The following is a 22976-nucleotide window of genomic DNA, read 5'->3' as shown; positions in this document are numbered from 1 at the left end:
TAGAATGTAGGACTAGATTAGGGTTTTCTACTAAGCCCTATGCTTTAAACTCCTGTTTTTTATTTCTTCCCCCTCCCTAATGTTGTTTTGCCCTTATATGTTTCCTTTACTATTTTTTAAAATTGTATTTCTTTACCTACTCCCTTTCTTATGTATCATTAATTTGTCTTGTCAGTCGTATTTACATTGTCTGTTTCCCTTCAATGGAATACTGTGTCCAGTACTGGTCGCCGTACCTCAAGAAGGACATGGCAGTACTTGAGGGAGTCCAGAGAAGAGCAACTAAGCTGATAAAGGGTATGGAAAATCTCTCATATACTGACAGACTTAAAAAGTTGGGGCTGTTCTCCCTGGAGAAGTGGAGACAGAGGAGACATGATAGAAACCTTCAAGATCCTGAAGGGCATAGAAAAAGTAGACAGGGACAGATTTTTCAAATTATGGGGAACCACAAGTACAAGGGGGCATTCGGAGAAATTGAAAGGGGACAGGTTTAGAACAAATGCTAGGAAGTTCTTTTTCACCCAGAGGGTGGTGGATACATGGAACGCGCTTACGGAGGCTGTGGTAGGCAGGAGCACGTTACAGGGCTTCAAAGAAGGTTTGGATAGGTTCCTAGAGGACAAAGGGATTGAGGGGTACAGATAGTAGTAGAGGTAGGTTATAGGGATAGGAGTAGAGGTAGGTTATAGAAATAGTCAGGGACCTCTGTTCAGGCAATAGGCCTGATGGGCCGCCGCGGGAGCGGACCGCTGGGCGAGATGGACCTCTGGTCTGCCTCAGTGGAGGCAACTTCTTATGTTCTTAATCAAATATTTAATAAACTTGGAAACTTGGAAAAGTCCAGGTTCAGAGTGAGGAAGGAAGGCCCCAGGAATATGCTAAGAGCATGTAAGAGCAACGGATTTTGCTGGAATTTTGTGAGCCTGCAAGGTAACCCAGGCAACTCCTGATTGTTGCAAATTAAACATTTCCTTCTGTTCTGCACCTGAGCTCAGCTGGTTTTATTTCTCTCCACAAGCCTTACTGTAAGTCCAGACCCCATAACCACTCACACCCACACTATTACATGTGTTATAATTTAATGGTATGTTCAGCAACCCATTTCTAATAGGCTCACTTTAGAGTAATTTATCCATACATTCACATACTTTGCATGGATTCTTGTAGATATATTTCTTTTGAGCTATGAGATATTAATGCTAGTGCCTTGGTACTGCTCAAAAGCGAGCACTACGTGGCAGAGGACTGAGAAGCCTCTAATTTCAACTTTTGGAGGGATTCAGTGATCATCCCCATAAGCGCTTAAGGTTTAAACAGGTCACCGTGGGATCCTCACCAGGATCTGGAGCGTCCCCCAAATCTAGGTCTTGACCTCCCAGCAATGCAGGAGAATCACCTGCAAGAGGACCCGGACTGGGAGAGTAAAGGCATGAAAATGGAGCCATTATTATCCAAATCATCATTTGACTTGGCATCACCGACCTGCGCATGGCACTGCTGTTGTTAAATACCTTAGTTGGAATTGCTTCGTACCAAGATGATACTTGCTGCCATTTTGCATCTCCTGAATGACTGTCAGTAATAATATTTTCACTTTCTCTAAATATATGAGTTATTGCAGGAGGAATGAATGGCTTCCAGCACTTCTGGCATAACACCTGAACCATGACATCACAAATCACTTGTGTTCTCACATTTCTTTACTTGTGATTGGGCCTGTATACTTCAATGAATTTAATTCTGTTGCCAGTACTGGTTTCAGATCTGCTATACAGCATATTTCAGTGATCCCAAGGTGTTCCCATAGCGCAGGGGTAAGCAATTCCAGACCTCGAGAGCTGGAGCCAGGTCAGGTTTTCAGGATATCCACAATGAATATGTATGAGATGGATTTGCATGCACTGCCTCCTTGAGATGCAACTCTATCTCATGCATATTTATTGTGGATATCCTGAAAACCTGACCTGGCTCCGGCTCTTGAGGACCAGAATTGCCTATCCCTGCCATAGCGTTATGAGAAATGCGAGATCACTTCATTGACCCAGACCTCTCCTTCCCTGAAATTAAAGATTCGGTTTGTGGGGCTTCCCTTCCTTTCTTTTCCTGCTATCTGAAAAAAGTCTTTGAATTCTCAGCACCTCTCTGGTCCACAGGACTTAGACGATACCTGAGGTCTTTCTGTTATAAGCAGTGTTCTCTTCTTAAAATGTTAAAGTATGATTTAGGTTGCATAGAAATTAAATTTCTGATGTTTTCTTTGTGAAGAAAAATAAGAATGGAATGTGGGGAAAAACTATTTCATTTTGCATTAAGTTAAATGCCTACGGTTGTTAATTTCTTCAAGAGATCCAAATGCGGAGACAAACGCATGTTTATTGCATGTCAGAGCTTAACTACAGCTTAGTAGTTGTTATTCCTTCCCAATGATACTTACATATCATGCTCTAGGGTAGCAATTATTACTAGTTGCTATTTGTTCACGTGTCTGTGTGCATTTCTCCTTTTCTTATTTGTATAACAGTTCTGCTGATGTAATTAAGTTGATATAAGTGGTACTAGACTTTATAGGAATAGAGCAGTAGCCTGGTGGTTAAATCAGTAGGTTGAGCACCAACTAAACCAGAGTTGAAATCCTATTGCCACTCCTTGTGCTGTGGGCAAGCCACTTAACCCACAGGAAAACAGGCAACAAATTGACCTTTGATCCCACAGAAAATGCAAATCCAGCGAAAACGAAAAACTGTGGAAACGGTGATGTTCAAGATGCAGGGAGCCAATCAAAGAAACCGCTGAGCGCCGAGCAGGCAGCGCCAAAGCGTGCTCCTGCTGGTTGTCGCTCAGCAGCAGGAGAAATCAACTGCCACCTACCGGGAGGAGATGGGAGGATGGGTGCAGAGCCTGGCAGGGAGAGGTTGGGTGCAGGGGGGTAAGGCATTGGGAAGGCAGGAAGGACAGATGCTCATGGGGTTGGGAAAGACAGATATTGCAGGTACTGGGAGAGGGTTGGGAAGGCAAATGCATGGGCTTGGGTGGTAGGAAAGGAGGAAAAGAGGAAAAAAGAGATGCTATACAGTGGGAAAGCAGAGAAATAAATGCTGCCGGTGGGGGAGAGAAAAGGAACGGAGAATTATTGGACATAGGTGTGTGGCGTGAGAGGGAAAGAGAGATGATGTATATGGAGAAAAGAAGAAAGAGGGAGAATTGTTGTACATAATAGTGGTGGAGAGGAGAGAGGGAGAAATGTTACACTGGGAGGGAGTAGAGACAACCCAAAGAAAGGAGAGATGTCAGACCACTGGAATAGGAAGGAGAGAGAGAGATGCCAGACCATGGGAGAAGAGAGAGATTCCAGGCTATGGGAAGGAGAGGAGAAAAATGCCAGACCATATGAGGGGGAAGGGGGAAGACAGAGTTGTCTGACCATGGGAGAAGGATGAGATACTGTATAGGGATGGAGGGGAAGGGGAGATAAAGGGAGGAGATGGTGCACTGTGATGGGTGTGACAGGGAAGAGATAAGAAGAAATGCTTCTTAGGGATAGATGGGAGTAGGGGAGAAGAAAGAGGAAGGAGATGGTACACATGGATAGATGGGAAGGGAAGGCATGGAAAGTAGACTTTGAGAAGAAAGCAGAAAAAATGGAAGAAAATTGAATGTTAAAAATTAATGCAAAAGATGGATGTATGGCAGAAAGTGAAGGAGAGAAAAACAGAAAATGGATAAGGTGGCCCTAGATACACAGTTAAGAACACAGACAGAAGGAAGTACAGCCAGAGACTGGGAAAGATGGTTTGAAAACTAAAATCACCAGGCAACAAAGGTAGGGGAAATGATTTTATTTTCAATTTATTGATTGAATTGTGTCAGTTTTGAGAAATTACATCTGCTGTCTATATTTAGCACTGTTCAGGAAGAAATGCATTTGTTTCTATTTCTCTGGGGGTTGTACTGCATGCAGAGTCTTGCATCTTAGGGTTCTGTTTGTATATATTAGTACTTTTAGTTTGTGGTCCTGTATTTGCATAGGGGTTATCTGTGTTCTGCATGTGTGACCAAGGCCAGGTGTTCTGGTAGGAATGAATGTTGAGAAACATACGGTGTGCTTTGCGTAGTTAATTTTGTGGTTAACCATTATGTATTATTAATAAGATTATATTGTGTGTATATATGAAAAATGAATGGAAAAAATGATATTACAATTACAGTAGTACTTTTATGGGGCGGGGTCTAGGGTGGAGCTTGCGGGCCCCCCCAAACAAAAAAGCGTTCCGTTGCCTATGGGCTGAGAGGAGGTACGATAAAGGTTTATAAAATAGTGAGTTGAGTGAAACACGAATCAGTTGTTTACTCTTTCAAAAAGTACGTAGACCAGGAGGCATTCCATGAAGTTATATAGTAGCACATTTACAGTACAACAAATAGGAGAAAATATTTTATTCACTCAATATATAGTTAAGTTCTATTGCCAGAGTGAGTTGAGTTCTATTGCCAGAGTGAGTGGTAAAAGCAGTTAATGTAACTGGGTTTTAAAAAAAGGTATGGACAAATTCCTAAAGGAAATGTTCATAAATTGTTGTTTAGGGAGACCTGGGAAAAACCACTCCTTAAGCTTTGGGGGTAAACAGCAGAGAACCTTGCTACTTTCTGAGATTTTTTCTGCCAAGTATGTGTGACCTGGATTGGCCACTGTTAGAAACAGGATACGGGGTTAGATGGACCTGTGGTCTGACTCAGCATGGCAACTCTTATTTTCTTATGATGGAGGTCAGCACATTTTTAATAGATTCTGGGCATTAGGTAAATTGGAAAAGGATCATGGTGTGGGGAAACTGGTGTTGGGTTACATATAGATGTCATATGCTTCAATAACTAAAGTGAATTGGGTAGTAGGCTTAACTGATGGTTAGTACAAGGTTGAGATACAGATTGTAAATAGGGGCGGTGTTCTGAACCTCCCTAAATGCCTTGTATCAACAATTTAGTTTTCGTTTATCTTCACGGCCCTCAGAGATGCCACCAAGGGTTCAATAAAAGATCATAACCCCTGGCTTTATGCACCCAATCGACACTGGGTCGGTTTAAGTGTAAAACTAGTTGAGTCTTAAAGTGAATTATTTTTGTTCTCTTATTGTTTTAATAACTTAAGGTTAATATCATAAATATTGCTAAGAAATTTTAAATCAATACTTAGCTTAACCGGGATGGTGGTTGACAAGGGAGAACAAAAATAATTCACTTTAAGACTCAACTAGTTTTACACTTAAACCGACCCAGTGACGATTGGGTGCATAAAGCCAGGGGTTATGATCTTTTATTGAACCCTTGGTGGCATCTCTGAGGGCCGTGAAGATAAACGAAAACTAAATTGTTGATACAAGGCATTTAGGGAGGTTCAGAACACCGCCCCTATTTACAATGAATAACTAAAGTGAACATATTTCCGCTGGGCACTGGATGATCCAGTTTGGGTCTTTGTGGCTGGTTGATTAATACAGTTTTTATCGCTGATGTTCATTTTTCAAACTCTTGACCAGTCTTCCAGGCTTTTTTTTTAGCTCCTCTTTCATCTTTTTTTTCTCATCTTTTCTAGCCTGTGTATTCTGTTATGGATTTTGTCATCACAGGCTTCAAAAAAACAAAAATAATAATACCAATAGAATAGAAAGGGTTGACTGAGCCCGTACTGAAATCCCATTATGATTAATAGTATTATTTAATCTTTGCTAAATTTAAACTGCGGGTGTTATTCGTGTCGGGAGCTAAGGGTTTTTGCCAATTGTTTTGGCATCACAAACATTTATTTATTTATTTCATTATCCCATACTCCCCAAAGAGGCCAAGACAGGTTACAGGTCAATCAATTCCTTTTACAGTATAATCTCATTATAATGGACTTCAAGGGACCTGGAAAAATGGTCTGTTATATCCAGAGTCCGTTATATCCAGAGTTGCATTTTTTTTAAAACTTTATTTAGGTCAACTTGAAACAAAGTTCAATCAATGAACAACAGTCACTGCACAACCATATCAGCAACATCAAGAACAAAACTCAGCAAAACATTGGTATGGCATGAAATGATTGCAAAACCAGAACACTAAAAGATGTACTACAGCATTATGTCGCACTGTCATTTTCTTCTGGGCTGCATTTTGATACTATATCACCGGCACGCCACGAGCCTGCGTGTCCATTATAGCCAAAGAAAACTGCAGCCTAAAAGCGGCTCTGGGGACCAAATTGGTTGTCCGTTATATCCAAAAGACCGTTATATGCAAGTCCGCTATATGCGATGATTTTCTGCATTTTTATAATGGCGCACGGCCGGAACCAGCGAACCTCGTCCGCTATAGGTGAGGTTCCGTTATAAGCAAGTCCGTTATAACGAGATTATACTATAGTACCTTAGCGATGTCAGCAATAGTGGTGTAGCGAGGGAGGATGGTGCCCGGCATTGCCCCTACTACTCATCCCCGTCATGCCATGCACCCCCCTCTGCCTTCCCCCCTCCCCCGCATACCTCTTTAAATGTTTACCAGCATGAACAGCATCTTTTACCTGCTCGCTCCGGTGTCGGCTCTCTTCTGATGTCACGGCCTGGTCCCACAACCATTTGAAGGGATACATAGGGGGACAGAGAGGAGGAGAGGCACCAGCGCCCCCAAGAAGATGCTGCCCGGGGCAGTCCACCCCCCTTACTACGCCACCGGTCAGCAATAGCATATAACAATAAGAAATTTAAAAGAACTAGTTCTAGTAAAAATCCCTGAAGTTGCCCATTAAATATTTTGGGGTAATTTTATTAAAATATTGATGCAAAAATAGTACATGAACACTTTTCTGTATGTGGGCACTGGCAACATTTCAAAGAAAAGTGTGTACTTCCACTTTGAAAATTACTCACGAGAAAATGTATTTGTGTATAAATACGAGGGGCCGCTGAAACATTTTCAGCCAAACCAATAAAACTGGGGCAGTCTCTATCGAGGTTTATACACTTAGGCCCTGATTCTACAAAGTGCGTCCCGATTTTAGGCAGCTGTAGGCGTCCTACAGCTGTCTAATCAGCCAATCAGGATGCACGTTTTTTAAAAAAATGCTCCCCAGGCAGGCCGCCTATATTGAAGGCGCCTCCGGGAGCCTAGGGAGGCCCGCAAGACGCCTAAGCTCGCCTAAGGGCCTTAGGCGGGCCTTAGACGAACCTAGGTGGCCCTACGCATCTCCCTAGTAGAGGAAGAGACGCTTACAATGTAGGCCAACAAAATGCTGGTCTACATTGTAAGTAGACGCGGCCGCTATACTTATTGTGGCAAGGGATCTCTCTGCCGCTATAAGTATAGCGGGCCGCGGCCGCCTGTCTGATCGCTGGCAGGAGGGTGCTCAAACCCTCCTGCCAGAAGATGCCCCCCCCCCCCGACACTACCAATCGCTGGCAGGAGGGTGCCCAAACCCTCCTGCCAGGAGATGCCCCCCTCGACAATATCGATCGCTGGCAGGTGGGTGCCCAATCCCTCCTGCCCAAAGACGCACCCTCCCCCCCAGCGCTAACAGCCCCCAAACCTCCACCCCACCAAACTAACCTTTTCTTTTGGCCAGACGGGTCTTGCCCGTCCAGCCGGCAGGCCTGCCTCGTCGAAATGAGGCGGGCCCGCCCCTTCCCGGCCCATCCCGCCAAAGCCTAAGGCCTGATTGGCCCAGGCTCTAGAAGCCTGGACCAATCAGGCCTTAGGCATAGCGGGTCCGCCCATCCCCACTAAGTCTAAGGCCTGATTGGCCCAGGCGCCTAGAGCCTTGTATGAGATTTACTGTATCTGTCTGATCGTTTTCATCAAAGAACTTAGTCAAATTCAGACGCAGTCTTCTTCTGTAAAACCATGAGGACTGATATTCACTGCTCATAAGCTGAAAAACGTTACTCAGGTAGCTTTGTCCAATTAACTTTATTCAAATATGCAACCCAAATGTATTCAGGCCAAATATCCAGTATAAAGTTTAATGGGATATTTGCCTGGCTGAGTTAGATACAGCTAGAGTTAAACAACGCCTCAGGAGTAGCCTTGGCACCACCTGTTTCTAATCAGGTAAATTTTATGTTAGCAATGATTCGCCCAGACAAAATTTAGACGGTGAGTGGGTTAAGGGTGGAGAATTCAAAGTTTGCCTGGATAATTCCCAGAGTTAACGAAACATACAATTTGAGTATGAGCCTCTATTGTTGTCTGGTTTCCTGTAATCTACTTGTTTCAAGTTATTGCACTGGCTCTCTTTACTATTGTTATTGATGCTTGTGGCCACTCCTGAAGTAGTTGTTCGCCTTCTCCTTTTTCCTACTTTTATAAAGTGGAATTACACACTAACTCTCCCTCAGACCCCTGGAACCTCTCCCATCCTTAAGAACAATTTGAATAGAGTTATGATGGCCATGATTAGCATGCTCTAGAGTTCTATTAACATCTTAGGGTGCACACAAACAGGTGATGTTGCCTTGCTTGCTCTTGTTAAAGTTCTTCCGGTACTTTTTCCTCTGTATTGTAGTTTGTAATCATTTCACATTTATTAATGCCATCTCTCACTGTAGGTCTGTCACCTTTCCCTTTGGCTATAATTACTGAGCGAATCCTCCGCTTCACAAATCCTTTCTCCTTTTTATCTTGCCTATTTATTCCCCCGTTGATTTTTTTTTTTTTTAACCTACCTGTATACTATATCTAAAGATTTTAGCTTTTCCTTTAATCAGCTGGGCAATTCTCCATTTGGACCTTTGCTCTCATCATACTCCTTCCTGCTTCACTTTGTTTTTCCTAATAATTCTGTGGTTTACTGTATTTTTCGAATGCTAACCTCTTTGCTCTTGCCATTTCTACTCTCTCTTCTTAAAGAATGATTAGTCTCTTTCTCTTGTTCCCTTAGTGAACCTATTTTACAAAGAGATTTGTAGTTTTTCATTGTTCGTCGTTATTGCTTTCCAAATTTCCTCCATATTCTCAGGTTCCCAGTTGGGCCTTCACAAAGCTATGACTCATCAACTTGCAGTCAACGCTTCTGAAGTTCAGGAATCTAGTTGCAATATGGTTCTGTTCAGGTTTTAGCAAAGGCAGATCATAGAAACATAGAAGATGACGGCAGAAAAGGGCTACAGCCCATTAAGTCTGCCCACTCTGCTTACCCACCCCTTGTCTATGCCCTAATGACCCAATTTCCTTATCTTGACCCTCGTAGATCATGTTTAATGAACTTGCTGCACATCTTTGAGGGAGTAAACAGACAGATAGACAAGGGCGATCCGGTCGACATTGTATATCTGGATTTTCAGACGGTGTTCGACAAGGTTCCGCATGAACGACTACTTCAGAAAATTGCGAGCTATGGAATCGAGGGTGAAATACTCACGTGGATTAAAAACTGGCTGGAGCATAGGAAACAGAGAGTGGGAGTAAATGGACAATAATCGGACTGGAAGAGCATCACCAGCTCCTTAACATCTTTATAAATGATCTGGACACAGGTACGACAAGCAAGGTGATTAAACTTGCGGACGATACGAAGTTATTCAGAGTAGTGAAGACGCAGGGGGTTGCGAAGATCTGCAACGTGACATAAACAGGCTCAAGGAATGGGCATCGACATGGCAGATGAGGTTCAACGTGAATAAGTGTAAAGTAATGCATGTCGGTAACAAAAATCTCATGCACGAATACAGGATGTCCGGGGCGGTACTTGGAGAGACCTCCCAGAAAAGGGACTTGGGAGTTCTGATCGACAAGTCGATGAAGCCGTCCATGCAATGTGCGGCAGCAGCGAAAAGGGCAAACAGAATGCTAGGAATGATAAAGAAGAGGATCACGAACAGATCAGAGAAGGTTATCATGCCGCTGTACCGGGCCATGGTGTGCCCTCACCTGGAGTACTGTGTCCAGCACTGGTCGCCGTACATGAAGAAGGATACGGTACTACTCGAAAGGGTCCAGAGAAGAGCGACTAAGATGGTTAAGGGGTTGGAGGAGCTGCCGTACAGCAAAAGATTAGAGAAGCTGGGCCTCTTCTCCCTCGAACAGAGGAGATTGAGAGGGGACATGATTGAAACATTCAAGGTACTGAAGGGATAGACTTAGTAGATAAGGACAGGCTGTTCACTCTCTCCAAGGTTGGGAGAACGAGAGGGCACTCTCTAAAATTGAAAGGGGATAGATTCCATACGAACGTACGGAAGTTCTTCTTAACCAAGAGAGTGGTAGAAAGCTAGAATGTTCTTCCAGAGGCTGTTATAGGGGAAAACATCCTCCAGGGATTCAAGATAAAGTTAGACAAGTTCCTGCTGAACAAGTACGTACGCTGGTAGGGCTAATCTCAGTTGGGTGCTGGTCTTTGACCAGAGGGCCGCTGTGTGAGTGGACTGCTGGGCATGATGGACCACTGGTCTGACCCAGCAGCGGCAATTCTTATGTTCTTAAGATAATGCTGGACCTTACAATCAGTGGTGTAGCAAGGGTGAGTGGTGCCCAGGGTGGTAGCGCCCCTCCCCCACCATCCTCTCTGGCCCCGCACCCTCCTTCCTTTCCCCCATGCCTCTTTAATTTTCCCACCATAATCAGCATCACGAACATGCTGCCCCTGTCGTGTCGGATCTCCCTCTGACATCACTTCCTGGGTGCGGGACCTGGAAGTAACGTCAGAGAGAGCCAGCACCAATGTGGGTAGCAATTTCATGATATTGCTCGCACTGGGAAAATTAAAGAGGGAAGAGAAGGAAAGAGGCACACGCACATGGCCGGGGGGGTCAGGAAGGAGTGGGAGGCGGAGAGGAGGATGGGTGCAGCACCCCACTAAGATGGCACCTGGAACAGACCCCCCCTTATTATATCACTGTTTACAATATAATAATCTGTAGGTCTAAATTTTCCTATATTGTGAGTTTAGTAACACTGTATATGGTCATTTGGTGGAGGATGGGCTGGAGAGGGCTTCAACGGCTGGGAGGGTATGGACTGGAGTGAGCTTTGACGGAGACTTCAGTAGTTGGAACCTAAGAACAGTACCGGGCAGAGCTTTGAATTCATGCCCAGAAATAGTTAAGGAGAAGAAGAAAAAAAATTTTTTTTTTAGATTGAATCAGGTTGGGCAGACTAGATGGACCATTCGGGTCTTTATCTGCCATCATCTATGTTACTATGTTACTGTCTTCATTTGGCAGAACTGAATTCAGCATAGTATCTCTCCACATAGAATGCCCCTTGCTGTGCTTTCGGTATTTCTCCACACGGAATTGATGCTGCAATATGTAGGGTTGTCAATATTACAAGACTTCAGAAATGAACAATAAAAAATGTATCAATAAATATATAAATACAACACCTACATGTTTAAATATCTTCAAAAATGACTTAGTGAAAGAAGTGCTCAGTGCCATATATTTTTCCCCACTAAGAGGAAAGGGCAGTGGGAACCATCATCGCAGTTCAACTGTTCCCCACCACCGACCTTATACGAAACTAATAAAATGCAGTCACTTATTTGGAAAGTCAGTTGGTTGTGCGGTAGAAGGCCATAAATCACATATTTCACTTGTTCCCAGGCCCTTTGCTCCACTGGTAAACATTACACGTAAATTTCATCCAACGCTGGGTCCAAGACACACTTCAGATTGAAGACATCTACAAACAGGATACCCTCCTTTTATTCTGATTTTTATAATGTATTTATTATTGTTTATTTCTATACCACCTGAATGATACAAGGACACTAAAATAGCTTACAGAAAAAAACAATACATTCAAATAAATAGCTTAAAACAAAAACAATCCAAACCTTATATAGCCTGAGGAGAAACTATAAAAGTGCAGTGTTATTCCCTGAAGGCAATATCTACCCAAGATCTCTAAGTCTGCATACATGAAATAAAAGTCTCAAAATGATATACTTCATTGATAACACAAATGAACCCTAGCCTGAGGGGAGATACAAAAATATACCATCAGCTTCCCCCATCCCCTTGACCCAAACCTACAAGGTGGGTCAGAGCACTGCAGTGCTACCATACAAAGGTTTTAATCTTCCTGAAAGACAAATACTTGCCTCCTGGTTTACTTCTATTGGAAGGACAGGCCTTAGCCCAGAGACCACTACTGTGGAAGTTTGAATTCTATGTTCCAGATGAGCTTCATGGTGAGATGAACCCCAATGGAAAACCCTGACAGGAATATGTTTCTCAACCAGGAACATACCATGTCAATCAATCTTCCAAACAGTCAAGCCCAAGACCTCAGAGTACCTGAAAAATTAATATCAATAGTTTAAGCACTGACTGTTTAATTAGCCAGTACAGTTTTTGAAGCAATAACCCAGCACTTGTGAAACATGAGCTGCCCATGATGTGTAGTATTCTGGAAAAACCTGTCATTTCTATGTTATCTTCTAAGGTAAACCTATGAGGGTTATAATAATCAATCACTCATGAAACAAATGATCTCAGCTGCCTGACTATCCTCAATTTACTACATGCATTTATTTTAATCCCCAGTCATTCTGTAGTTCCATAGAGTATTTAGCATCCAATCTAGCCCCAAAACTTACAACTTTTAAAGAAAGAGAAATAATATCTTCTTTCCCCATGCTGGAGGCCTGTCCAAATTTGGATTCAGCAGTTCCTGGACAACTCACAGTAATTCCCACTCTCCCTTTATTGAAGAGGCATGTCTGTTGGGTTCTTTTTTTTTTTAACTTTATTGAATTTTAAATAATGGCAGTGCATTACAGAAATTATAACATGAAAAACTTGCATAAAATGCATCTTAATACACAAAATATAATGAAACAACCATTTCCCACCTATCATTCAACTATTAATACCTTAAATCCTATTTTTATTACAAAAATATACTCATATATTTAAACCTTCAAAATATCCCTCCCTCCCCTCCTCCCCACCCTGGATGTCTGTTGGGTTCTTAATGAAAAGGGCTACGCTCTCCCACATTCTACAAATTATAGTCTGGGATAGTCACATTTGCAGCTGTATTTCCAATACCCTGGGCAAGTCTTTTAACCCTCTATTGTCCCAGGTACAAAAAACCTTCAAGCTTAGATTGTGAGCCCACTAGGAACAGAGAAAGTACCTGCATACAGTATGCACAGCTACGTACGTCTAGTAGCACTACAGCAGTGTCTCGTAAATTTTGCGAAGCCGCTGCACACTAAACTGGTTGCCGCGGCTCAGGGAAATCAGGAAGTGCACAGACGTCGATGTAATGATGTCAAGCGCATGTGTGATGTCATCACGTTGACATCTGCGCAGGTGTGAAAGCCCTCCAGGCGGGGCCCTGAGCCGACAGTGGGGGTGCGAGAGGCACAGGCACCTCTCCTCCTTCCCGGCGTGTCGCAGCACACCTGGAATCTCGGGCAGCACGCTAGTGTGCTGTGGCACACAGTTTGCGATACACTGTACTATAGAAATTGGTAATGGTAGTAGTAGCAATACACAAATGAAAGCAACTTTATCCTAGTCTGCTTTTTAGAGAAGGACACGGTGACAAAATTCATCACCGTTCCCGTCCCTGCGGATAACCACGGGAAACCATCTTCATGTCATTCTTTAAGGAGAGAGGGAAGAATCAGAGTATACATGGCCACAACCACTGACCCAAAAGCTTTGCTTTGAAGAATGCTGGTGCAGAAGGACTGAGGATGAAATAGACACTAGAAAATGACATGGGATTATTTCCCGCAGTTATCCGCGGGGACGGGGACGGTGATGAATTTTGTCACCGTGTCATTCTCTACTTGATAGCCTTGAGCTCTGTTCTTTTGTTAACGGGACTTTACACATTTTGTGCATATGGTTCTTCAGTAATGGAACACTACCTTTTCTTTAAATTTCCTTTTATTGCCTTCTTATCACTTTATTATGTATTTTGGCAGCTTTCTTTCTCCTCTACTTCTGTTGCTCTCTCCTATATAATATTACCTGAATTATTTGGGCTTTTATCCATTCATGGTTCATCACCATTATTTCACTTCTTTTTCCTTCCAGGGGGAGCATGTGATGCTTTTCCCCTTATTTTGTTTTAAGACCAATCTATGTAAGGCTTGAAATAATGGCTACAGACCATTCCATTCGTACAGACACTTATCCTCCCAATGCACCCCCAAACCATCCTCCCTGCACTATTTATTCAACCCTGAATTACTTTTCTTTGTGAGGACAATTTCTTCTGCTCACTGTTGAAAGCATGAAGCACTTCCGAGGTCATGGGTTCAGCTCCCTGTCCAATATCTCTTCCCAACAATTTGAGTCATTCCCAACTCATCATCTGCTCGGTCATTTGTACCTAGGTTTACAATGATATCAAATTCACCTGCCTTCTACATTTCTCTCACTAACTTCTGGACACTCTGCCCATCCCTGCAAGCTGAGGCACCTGGAAGACAAATGATTTCCCTCACCCGTATTTAATTTCAAAGGAAGCATTTCCAAAAAGGGAAGAGATGTTATGTAGTAATGATGTCTGTGTAAGAAGTTTATTAGCTGAGCAACCCTATCTTCTGGTGAACATTGAAGGTTACGGAACCTGAAACTAATTTGTAAATCAGCAGTGCTGTGACTTGCTGAGCCAGTTTTTCACTGAATTTAATCCTTTCTATGTGAGGTTGCTCAAATCTTGACATTGAGAGAAAGGCAGGTGTGTTATATCTAGAAACTGCTGCTTATGGGTCGATGCACTTCTGGAAAACCTCAAATTTCAAAGGAGAGGAGGGTGGCAGAGGAAGATCAAATGTACTCACTTATTCTTGTACATTATAACACCAGTATGAGTTTGCTGTTTGGCTACATAATGTAAATGAGTGTCTTAAAAAAAAAAAAAAAGGACTGCTGGTGTAGGTTAGGGGGTGCGGGGGTAGTTCATTCCGAGTGTGGTCTTCCTAAGGGTGCAGCACCCCTCCTCCTCCCTGCCCCTCCCCCTACTCCTCTTTTTGCTACACATGTGCCCACCCCTTGCTTTCCCCCATACTTTTTTTTACTTTCTCGGCACCTGGTTGCTGATCGCATCGGTGCTCTCTCTGACATCACTTCCGGGACCCGTGCTTCTCACACCGGAGAAATTAAAAAGGTACGGGGGAAAGGAAGGGGGCGCGCATGAGGCAGGGGGTGGGGGAGGGGCACCACCACCCCAGGCGCCACTCACCCTTACTACGCCACTGCGTACAGTGAGGTATGCTTGCATGTACCAGAGGGCATGCAGAATCCTCTAAAGACTTGGTCCCACAGTACGCAGGATAGGGAGGATCCTGCAGAGAAACATAGGTCATTGGTTGTTCAGCTTATTCAGATTGGTGAATCCAGCAAAAAAAAAACACAAAACCTCAAAACCATGATGACTAGCTCCGGTTGAAGGAGGCAACCGTAGAATGGGCCACCAATAGGATCGCAGTAGCACTACTGTTCTGCAGTGACGGGAAGATAAGTTTTGAGACTGCCACAAGGTGTCTGTTAGTAATATATGTCAATATATGATGGCTTAGCTTGTAAAATTACTTTAGAATTTTGTTTGTGTTCAGTAACAGGTATCTCTGAAGAGCCTGTGGAGGAACTGAAGTTACCTCCTTTTGTGATTTCTCTTACTGCCTTCCAACCAGCTTAAAAGTTTCAGAAAGGAGAATAAGAATTCTAAGTAAACCAGGGCCCTGTCTAGCAGCAAGGAGAAGCAGAAAGCTTAAAACTTATTTAACTTACCTTCAGTCCCTTGCTCCTTGGTACGGTTTTAGAGTGGGTAAGGCCAAATTTGTGTTATTGCTGAGTCTATACTTTTGCTTTTCATGTTATCTTCTCAAAGCTGTAAATCTAAAAAAGAAACCAATACATTTCTAACTCTTTAGGTCCCCACATCAAATAGATAGACAAATAGAGGTAACAGGGTTTAAGCTATGATATCACTAAAGAACACTCTGACCCAGCAATGAATGCCATACACCATGGCGGAACTGGTGTTTATGGCCATCCAGTGGTGTGTAGCATTTGTTTCTGCATTGTGGACTTCCACATATATTACTGTTTTGATCATATGCAAAGGAACACTTTTTCTTTTTGGGGAGGGCCCCAAAGGCTCTGCCCTAGCCCCAGCAAGATCCTGTGGCATGACCTCTCTCCAGCTCCTGACTCCCCCACTTACCTTCCCCGGTCACTGTAATTTTAAATCTTCTGGTAGCCGCCACGCCGTGTCAACGAGCAGGCCTGGCCCGGAAGTCTTCATTCTGAAGCGACGCTACGCGGCGGCTGCACACAGATTTAAAATTACAACGACTGGGAGGAGTTGGGTGGGGGAGTAGAGCCATAACTGACTCTGACTGCCAATTTTGGGGGAGGTCATGGCCCCTGTGGCCTCCCCCGTTCTGACGCCTATGGTTTTGATACACATCCAAAAATTGTGACCAAATAAATCAGTAAAAGAGCTACCGCCCCTTGCTAAAAATTCCACAATTATGTTTTCATTTTTTCAATCCTCTGATCCCTCATTTTGGTAGTTTGTTAAATGAAGCCATTGGAACAGTACATAATAGGGTGATGCCTGTGCTCCTTTCTTCTAGTTCTTGGAAAAATCCGAAGTGCAGTGGGCTGCGCTCAGCTCCTTATGTCCCAGAAGTTCCATCAGTTCAGAGAACTGTGTGAAGAAAACCTGGTATGTAACAGCTAGCACCCCCTACAAACTCTTCATCCATAAGCAGCAACAGGAAATGTTTCTCCACAAGGACCTGAAAGTGATCCCAGCAGGATTCCTGAAGACTCTACTGGATTCCCAATGCCCACATTTCCTTGCAGTTCTCTAATACTTAGGCACGTTACCATTTAGGCCAGGGTTTTCATGGCCTAAACGAGGGTGCTTAAGTGAATCCATGCCCAAACTCTGCCCAGAATCCACCTCTAACCATGCCTACTTGCCAGTAGGCGCCTTGGTGTAGATGCCTACTGGTAGGCGTCTACTGGCATATTAATTTTTTTAAATAATTTTTTAATTGATTTTTAATGGTGCTTTCAATAATCAGCGCTGATTAAGCCAATTAAAAAAATTAAGTTAGGCGCCTAGATTGGCTAGGCGTGCTGATCTAGGCATCTAACTTTTATAGAATCAGGGCTTAGGTGCCTACTTTTCATTATAAGATACTAGTGTAATAGTTAAAATATGTGCATATAAGTTTCAAGTTTTATCATAATTTGTTATACTGCCTATAGAGACTTCTAGGCGGTTTACAATAATAAAATTATAAAGATGGAAAATGAACATTAATGGCCTCTTTTACAAAACCGCACAATAACAGCCCCGAAGCCCTTTAAATCTCTATGGGCTTCGGGGCCGTTAACGCAGCGCAGCCGCTAGCGCGGCTTTGTAAAAGAGGCCGTAAGACTTACAGGACTGACAAACAGAACATTGCTTGTGTCATATACATTTGATTACAAGGGGTTGGAGGAGAGAACTATAATTCTGAATTGGAAAAGAGGACATTTAAGGTTAATACACTAGGGAAAGGGAAGATTACATTTGTGATGAAGAGATGGAGATAAAATATTGCTTATAAATTGAACACATCCGTGACTAGAAAGGTCTTCAGATTCGATTTTAATCTGTCCATAGAAGATTCTTCACAGAGATGGGAAGGCATGGAGTTCCATAATTGTGGGGCTGTGACTGAAAATATGGAGGAACAAATATGTTTCCAAAAAGGACTCAGATATTATGAAAAGTCAATAATACTATGAAAACACTTTCACTAAGAAAAATGCACAATGTCAAGTGGTATAATAATGACACAGTTCAGGCTTAATGACAATTTATAAACGGAGGAAAAAGCCTCAGACAAGGGCCCTCCCACCTCCACAAAAGGTGGTTTAAAGGTGGTTAGGTGATCACCTCATTGGCAAAAAAACCTCCTTTACATGAAAAAAGCTCTGTGCTGTGCTGTGCTGTACTTAAAGAAGATATTTAAAGATAGAAGACAATGCTTTTCAACTTATCTTCTGTTGATCGGTACACCAACGGTGGCCAGCGTTTCACAAATTGCTGCCTCAGGGTATAACATGTCCGATCAAGCTGGAACCAAAACAAAACCTTGTAGTTAAAATTGGACCAGTGTACATCTTCACAAAACTCTAATAAAAACTGAGACATACTTTTAAATGGGACGCCAAATGCGTCTCCTGCATCCAAAGATGGCTTCGCAGAGCTCGCACTTGGCACTTCACATTGTGCATTTTTCTTAGTGAAAGTGTTTTCATAGTAGGAACAAATATGTTTGCTATGGAACTGGTTGAAGTAAATGCTCACACGTAGATTGTTATAAAATTTGTGTAAATTATAGTTTTCTATAATTTACCACATAACGGTGTGCCTACCCACACTCTGCCCAGATTCTACTCAAAATATTTGCCATTGTATTTAGGTGCCTGTTTATCAAATAGCAGATAGCTGGAATATTGATATTTACATGGTACATGGGTGCACATGCACATATGCCAGACTTCTGGATATTTAAATGCATTTTTGGCACCTAAATTTTAGTACTTTCTTTAAAAGAATTACCCCCCCATGTATGTTTTGTTTGAATGAACTGAACAGTGGCAGTCTGCAAAATGATCAAGCTTCATTCTAGAGCAAAAATCGCTTGGCACATGTTTCAAAAATTATTTATCTCTGGGATTTATAGTCTGATTTGCCCTGTTTTGTTTTACAGAATCCTAATGCTCATCCAAGACCAACTTCTCAGGATTTAGCCGGATTCTGGGATATGCTGCAGTTGTCCATAGAAAACATTAGTATGAAATTTGATGAACTTCATCAATTAAAGGCCAATAACTGGAAACAGATGGATCCTCTTGACAAGAAGGTAGACCAATGTAGATTTTGCATGGTTTATCATTTTCCAATTTTTATTAGTCCTGGCTAGACTGAACAGAACTGCATGCAGAACTTATAAATATGAAATTAAATTTATAACCCCTGTGTAGCACACTGTTTTTACTGTAATTATTTCATGTTTGCAAAATAATAAGGTCATATATTTTCTGTTTTATATTACACATGTTCCAGTAATATATTTTGTGGCTCATTTAATTAGAATGTGTTTCTTTTAATTAAACTGTAAGTGTAATTATATGAGCTGACCCATTATTTTGGGAGATCCTCCTCTCATAATGATTTTGAAATGAAAATGAATCCCATGTGCACCATTTTAAGGTATAAAGCAAGATTTCAATTTACTTGCACATTCTAGGAGGTGTTACCAAGAAAGCTAAGGAAGCACAGAAAACACCACTGAACCTGGTAATCACCTCACAAACACAGGAAAGGAACTTCTGTCATCCTTCAAATCTCAAAACAAACACTCACTAAGAATTACAAATCGTAATTACATTTGATTCTAATTTTTGGGTGGAGGGAAATTTCTGAGTTCACTTCTCAGGTAATGTTTTTCAGAAATTGCCTTCAAGGTAATGTCTTGTGGACAGTCATGTGTTTTGTTTTATTTATTTTTTTTCTCTTTATTTCATTTTATGTTCTATTTTTTGCCAGAAGCTTCTATCCACCCTCCCCCACCCCCACCCCCACAATGAGCTACTTTTATTTCCCAGGATCCATCATGAGAGCCACTTCTATCTGATAAACCATTCATTATTGCTACTTTCAGGAGACTCGATGGTCACTAAGTTGACAAGACATTTATCTACCACCTTATCTACTCCCTAACAATCAAACAGGGCACATCCCCTCTAGCCAACACTTATTGGATAGTTAAAGCACCAAGGTGATTTATCAATCCTTGTCTCTAGCTCAGCAAATAAGCCATCTTCTCTTTTAAGTGAATCAGATGTTAGTTTGTCAGAAGAGCCCTGAAAGAAGATCTGGTCAAAAGGAAATTGAAGCTTACTGGTCACTTCCTTGGAAGTTCTGGTGACAGCTAGCTTAGTACTGGAGAGCATCTTAGAAGGTCAAAAAGAGAGAGGGATGACATCGAAAAATGGTTAAGATCTTGGCAAGTTAAACAGGAAAACTGAGCGTAGACAGCCTGATTCTATAAACGGCGCCTAGCTACGACTGTCTCTTAGGTATAGCTCGGTGTGGTTGTCAATTAACTGCTAGGCACCGTTTACAGAATCGTACCTACCAGTGCCTAACTTGACTTAGGCGTTGCTAGGCTTCCTAACGTTAGGTGCTATTTTTTTTCCGACCTAATTTACTGGCGCCTAACACAGACGCTTGGAAACTCCTAAGTCCTACCACGCCTATTCTCCACCCCTAACCATGCTCACCTTTCAGATAGGCATAGTTAGGCGCTAGTAGGCACAGCTACGAGTTCCACACAAAACTCTTAATCAGTTTTTAATTTTTGCCAATTAAGCTTATTAGTCCATTTTTGCCAATTAAGCTTATTAGTCCATTTTGAGTTCCGTGTGGAGCTTAGCTAGGTGACCCCAACTGCAGCGTTTAGCAGCGCCTAACTTAGCTGCTGTTTATAGAATCTGGCCCAGAGAGAACAGGTGTGCCTTGGCTTCCAGCCTTCATCTTGAAGACAGCCTTTGATGCTGGTGGTGGTGGTGATGATGATGAAGAAATTGTTATTCCTCCTTCTCATATTTACACATAATACATACTCTGCGGACTGGTGGTAGAACAGAATCTTATTTTTATGCATATACGAAATGAATGCCTAATAAAGTGCTACTTCCTAGTGGATAGATATTGTTCTTAGGGCCAATTAACTTTTTTGAGGTTGTGATACTTTTTTTTCTCTTGGACTAGATATGTAAAGTGTACAAAGATGTTCTTGTGCAATAACTTTTGTGACCGCATGAGATCATTCCTCAGATGCCTAAAGGCGCTTATTTCTGTGTACTGTGCTGGTTGGTAGTTTGCCTGTAATCTGGCAACATTTGCTGAACCACACTGTTAAGAAAGGGTTCTGGAACAAGGGGATGGTTACCAGAAGACAATTTGAATGATCTTTGGTATGGATTGATTGGCAAGTTTTTCAAAATAATTGGAAAAGAAATTTTTTTTTTTTTTCTAAAACAGATAAACTAAAAGAAAAGGTGAGTTTATCTACTCAAAATAGATATTAAGAACCCCAAAAGGTGATTACAGACCAACATATACTGTATGGGGGGTAATTTTGTTACAGGATGGCTAAGAGAGATGACCAAACAGTGCCTATCTTATGTCTTATTTTATCAAGACAATATGGGTGACTGTGCCTTTATAAAATAGGCTCCCAGATCCAGTTCAACCACTGCACAAATGTCAGTGCACAAATTTATAGCTCCTCCAAAGGTGCACTTATTCTATAAAGGTTTATTCTATAAAGGGGACTTATTACATATCACTAGAAATGCACCAATTTAGAGCATACTCTATAAAGGAAAATAGGCACCTATTTTACTTTATAGAAAACTAGCTTAACAGATCAAATTCACACCTTTATTATAGGCCGAAGAGCCATAGAGCTGGCGTAGATTACAATATTACGGGCAGTTTGATCTTAATTTTGACTTTCTTAACATTTGGAGGTTCAGCACACACGTGTCAAAGCTCTATATCTTAACCTTAATGTTTCAATTAATCTTACAGGATCTCATTTTCCAAATTTGTTGCCATAGACAGAAAATGGAATACATTCTGTTGAAAACACAGTCTATATTGGTTATAAGGGTTCCTATACATCAACAAATATTTGACTGCATATGCCAGATTGAGGGCACCCAAGCTACAAACAGCTAATCAGATTGACTAATTCAGGACTTAAACACCCTTACATCTGCTCCTGCAGACATATATTTCTTGCTGAATAGAGCCTCTGTGCTAGAGATAATAATTCAATTTCAATAAAGGCAAAATAATAATAATAATTGCACAAGACCTGTATAAAGTAATGAACCTTCTGCTTTAATCAGGAGAGAAGGGCCCCTCCTCCAGTGCCAAAGAAGCCATCGAAAGGGCAGGTTCCACTTGTGCGGGACAGGTCTCTGGAAAGCACAGACAGACGTCATGATGCCCGGAAACGGCTGATGGCTGCCAAGCGTGCTGCGTCTGTCCGCCAGAACTCAGCCACGGAAAGCGCAGATAGCATTGAGATCTACATCCCAGAGGCCCAGACCAGGCTATGAACCTATACTGGAAGGACTGGGGAACTGCTCTGTAACCATTCCCTCTAGCTCATTGTTTTAAAAACACAAAAACAATAAAATACTGGTATTCTTTAACTTTATACCCTCTCCCTCACCCTCTCTCTCTCCCTGTCATTCTCTCTCTGTGATCATTTTGTAATGATCTTGGTTATTTCCGCTTCTCGTGGTATAGATGTTGATCCTCCAAGAGATGACCTGAAACCCTGCTTCAGCAACTTTACTCATGTCTTCATAATATTTTTTGATATGTACTGGCACCACCACTCGGCCTCATATGAAAGAGTGCTTCCTTTATTTCATTGTCACTGTGAAATAAAGAATGGAGCCCATACATACCTCTAGAGTTAGTACATCATTCTGTTTATCTCCAGCCCATCCTTACCATTTTCTGGTTGGTCTACAGTGGTAGAGCAATGGAAAGTGATAGGATATTTTGGAGAACAGATGATTCTGAATAGGTCCTTTGGTACTCTTCTGTCTTCCTAATTAAAGATGAAAGACTCTAGGCCTTGGATTCATCTTTTTATTTATTTGTTTCATTCTTTATAGCAGATGGTGCATTATATTCTGAATTTCAGTGACGCCTACTTTCACCCGCCCCATCACTCACCACCGAGCCTCAAAAGGGAATGATCACGAGTTGAGAAGTGAAAGTCTTCAGACAACAGAAAGAACTGCAATCATTTTTTTAGATAATCTGTACTTATACACCCATTTATGGATGAATTTATTTCCAGTCATCAGTTAGTTAGACATTTTAATCAACAGTAAATTTAATCTTCCTTAAAAAAATAATCAATTTTGAAAGGT

At 42.0% G+C, this 22976-nt stretch overlaps 1 protein-coding gene across 7 annotated transcripts in view; it reads left to right on the top strand.

Moving 5' to 3' along the window:
- DLGAP1 (DLG associated protein 1) overlaps positions 1–22246 on the top strand; it is a 759376-nt gene extending 737130 nt beyond the window's left edge. For 4 of the 7 annotated variants that reach the window (XM_033934400.1, XM_033934401.1, XM_033934398.1 and 1 more), the window contains 3 exons: positions 16580–16671; positions 18719–18871; positions 21933–22246. In XM_033934400.1, the coding sequence (XP_033790291.1) occupies positions 16580–16671; positions 18719–18871; positions 21933–22145 (458 nt within the window). In that variant the 3' untranslated portion in view covers positions 22146–22246. Of the gene's footprint in view, positions 1–16579; positions 16672–18718; positions 18872–19258; positions 19448–21932 lie in introns of all 7 variants that reach the window. The other 3 variants (XR_004538413.1, XR_004538412.1, XM_033934402.1) reach the window with 3 other exon arrangements.
- Positions 22247–22976: the final 730 nt, after the last annotated feature.

Source organism: Geotrypetes seraphini, chromosome 2, assembly GCF_902459505.1.
Source record: "Geotrypetes seraphini chromosome 2, aGeoSer1.1, whole genome shotgun sequence".
NCBI lineage: Eukaryota > Metazoa > Chordata > Amphibia > Gymnophiona > Dermophiidae > Geotrypetes > Geotrypetes seraphini.
Note: the sequence above shows the minus strand (reverse complement) of the source record. Positions and strands in the feature narration are given on the sequence as shown.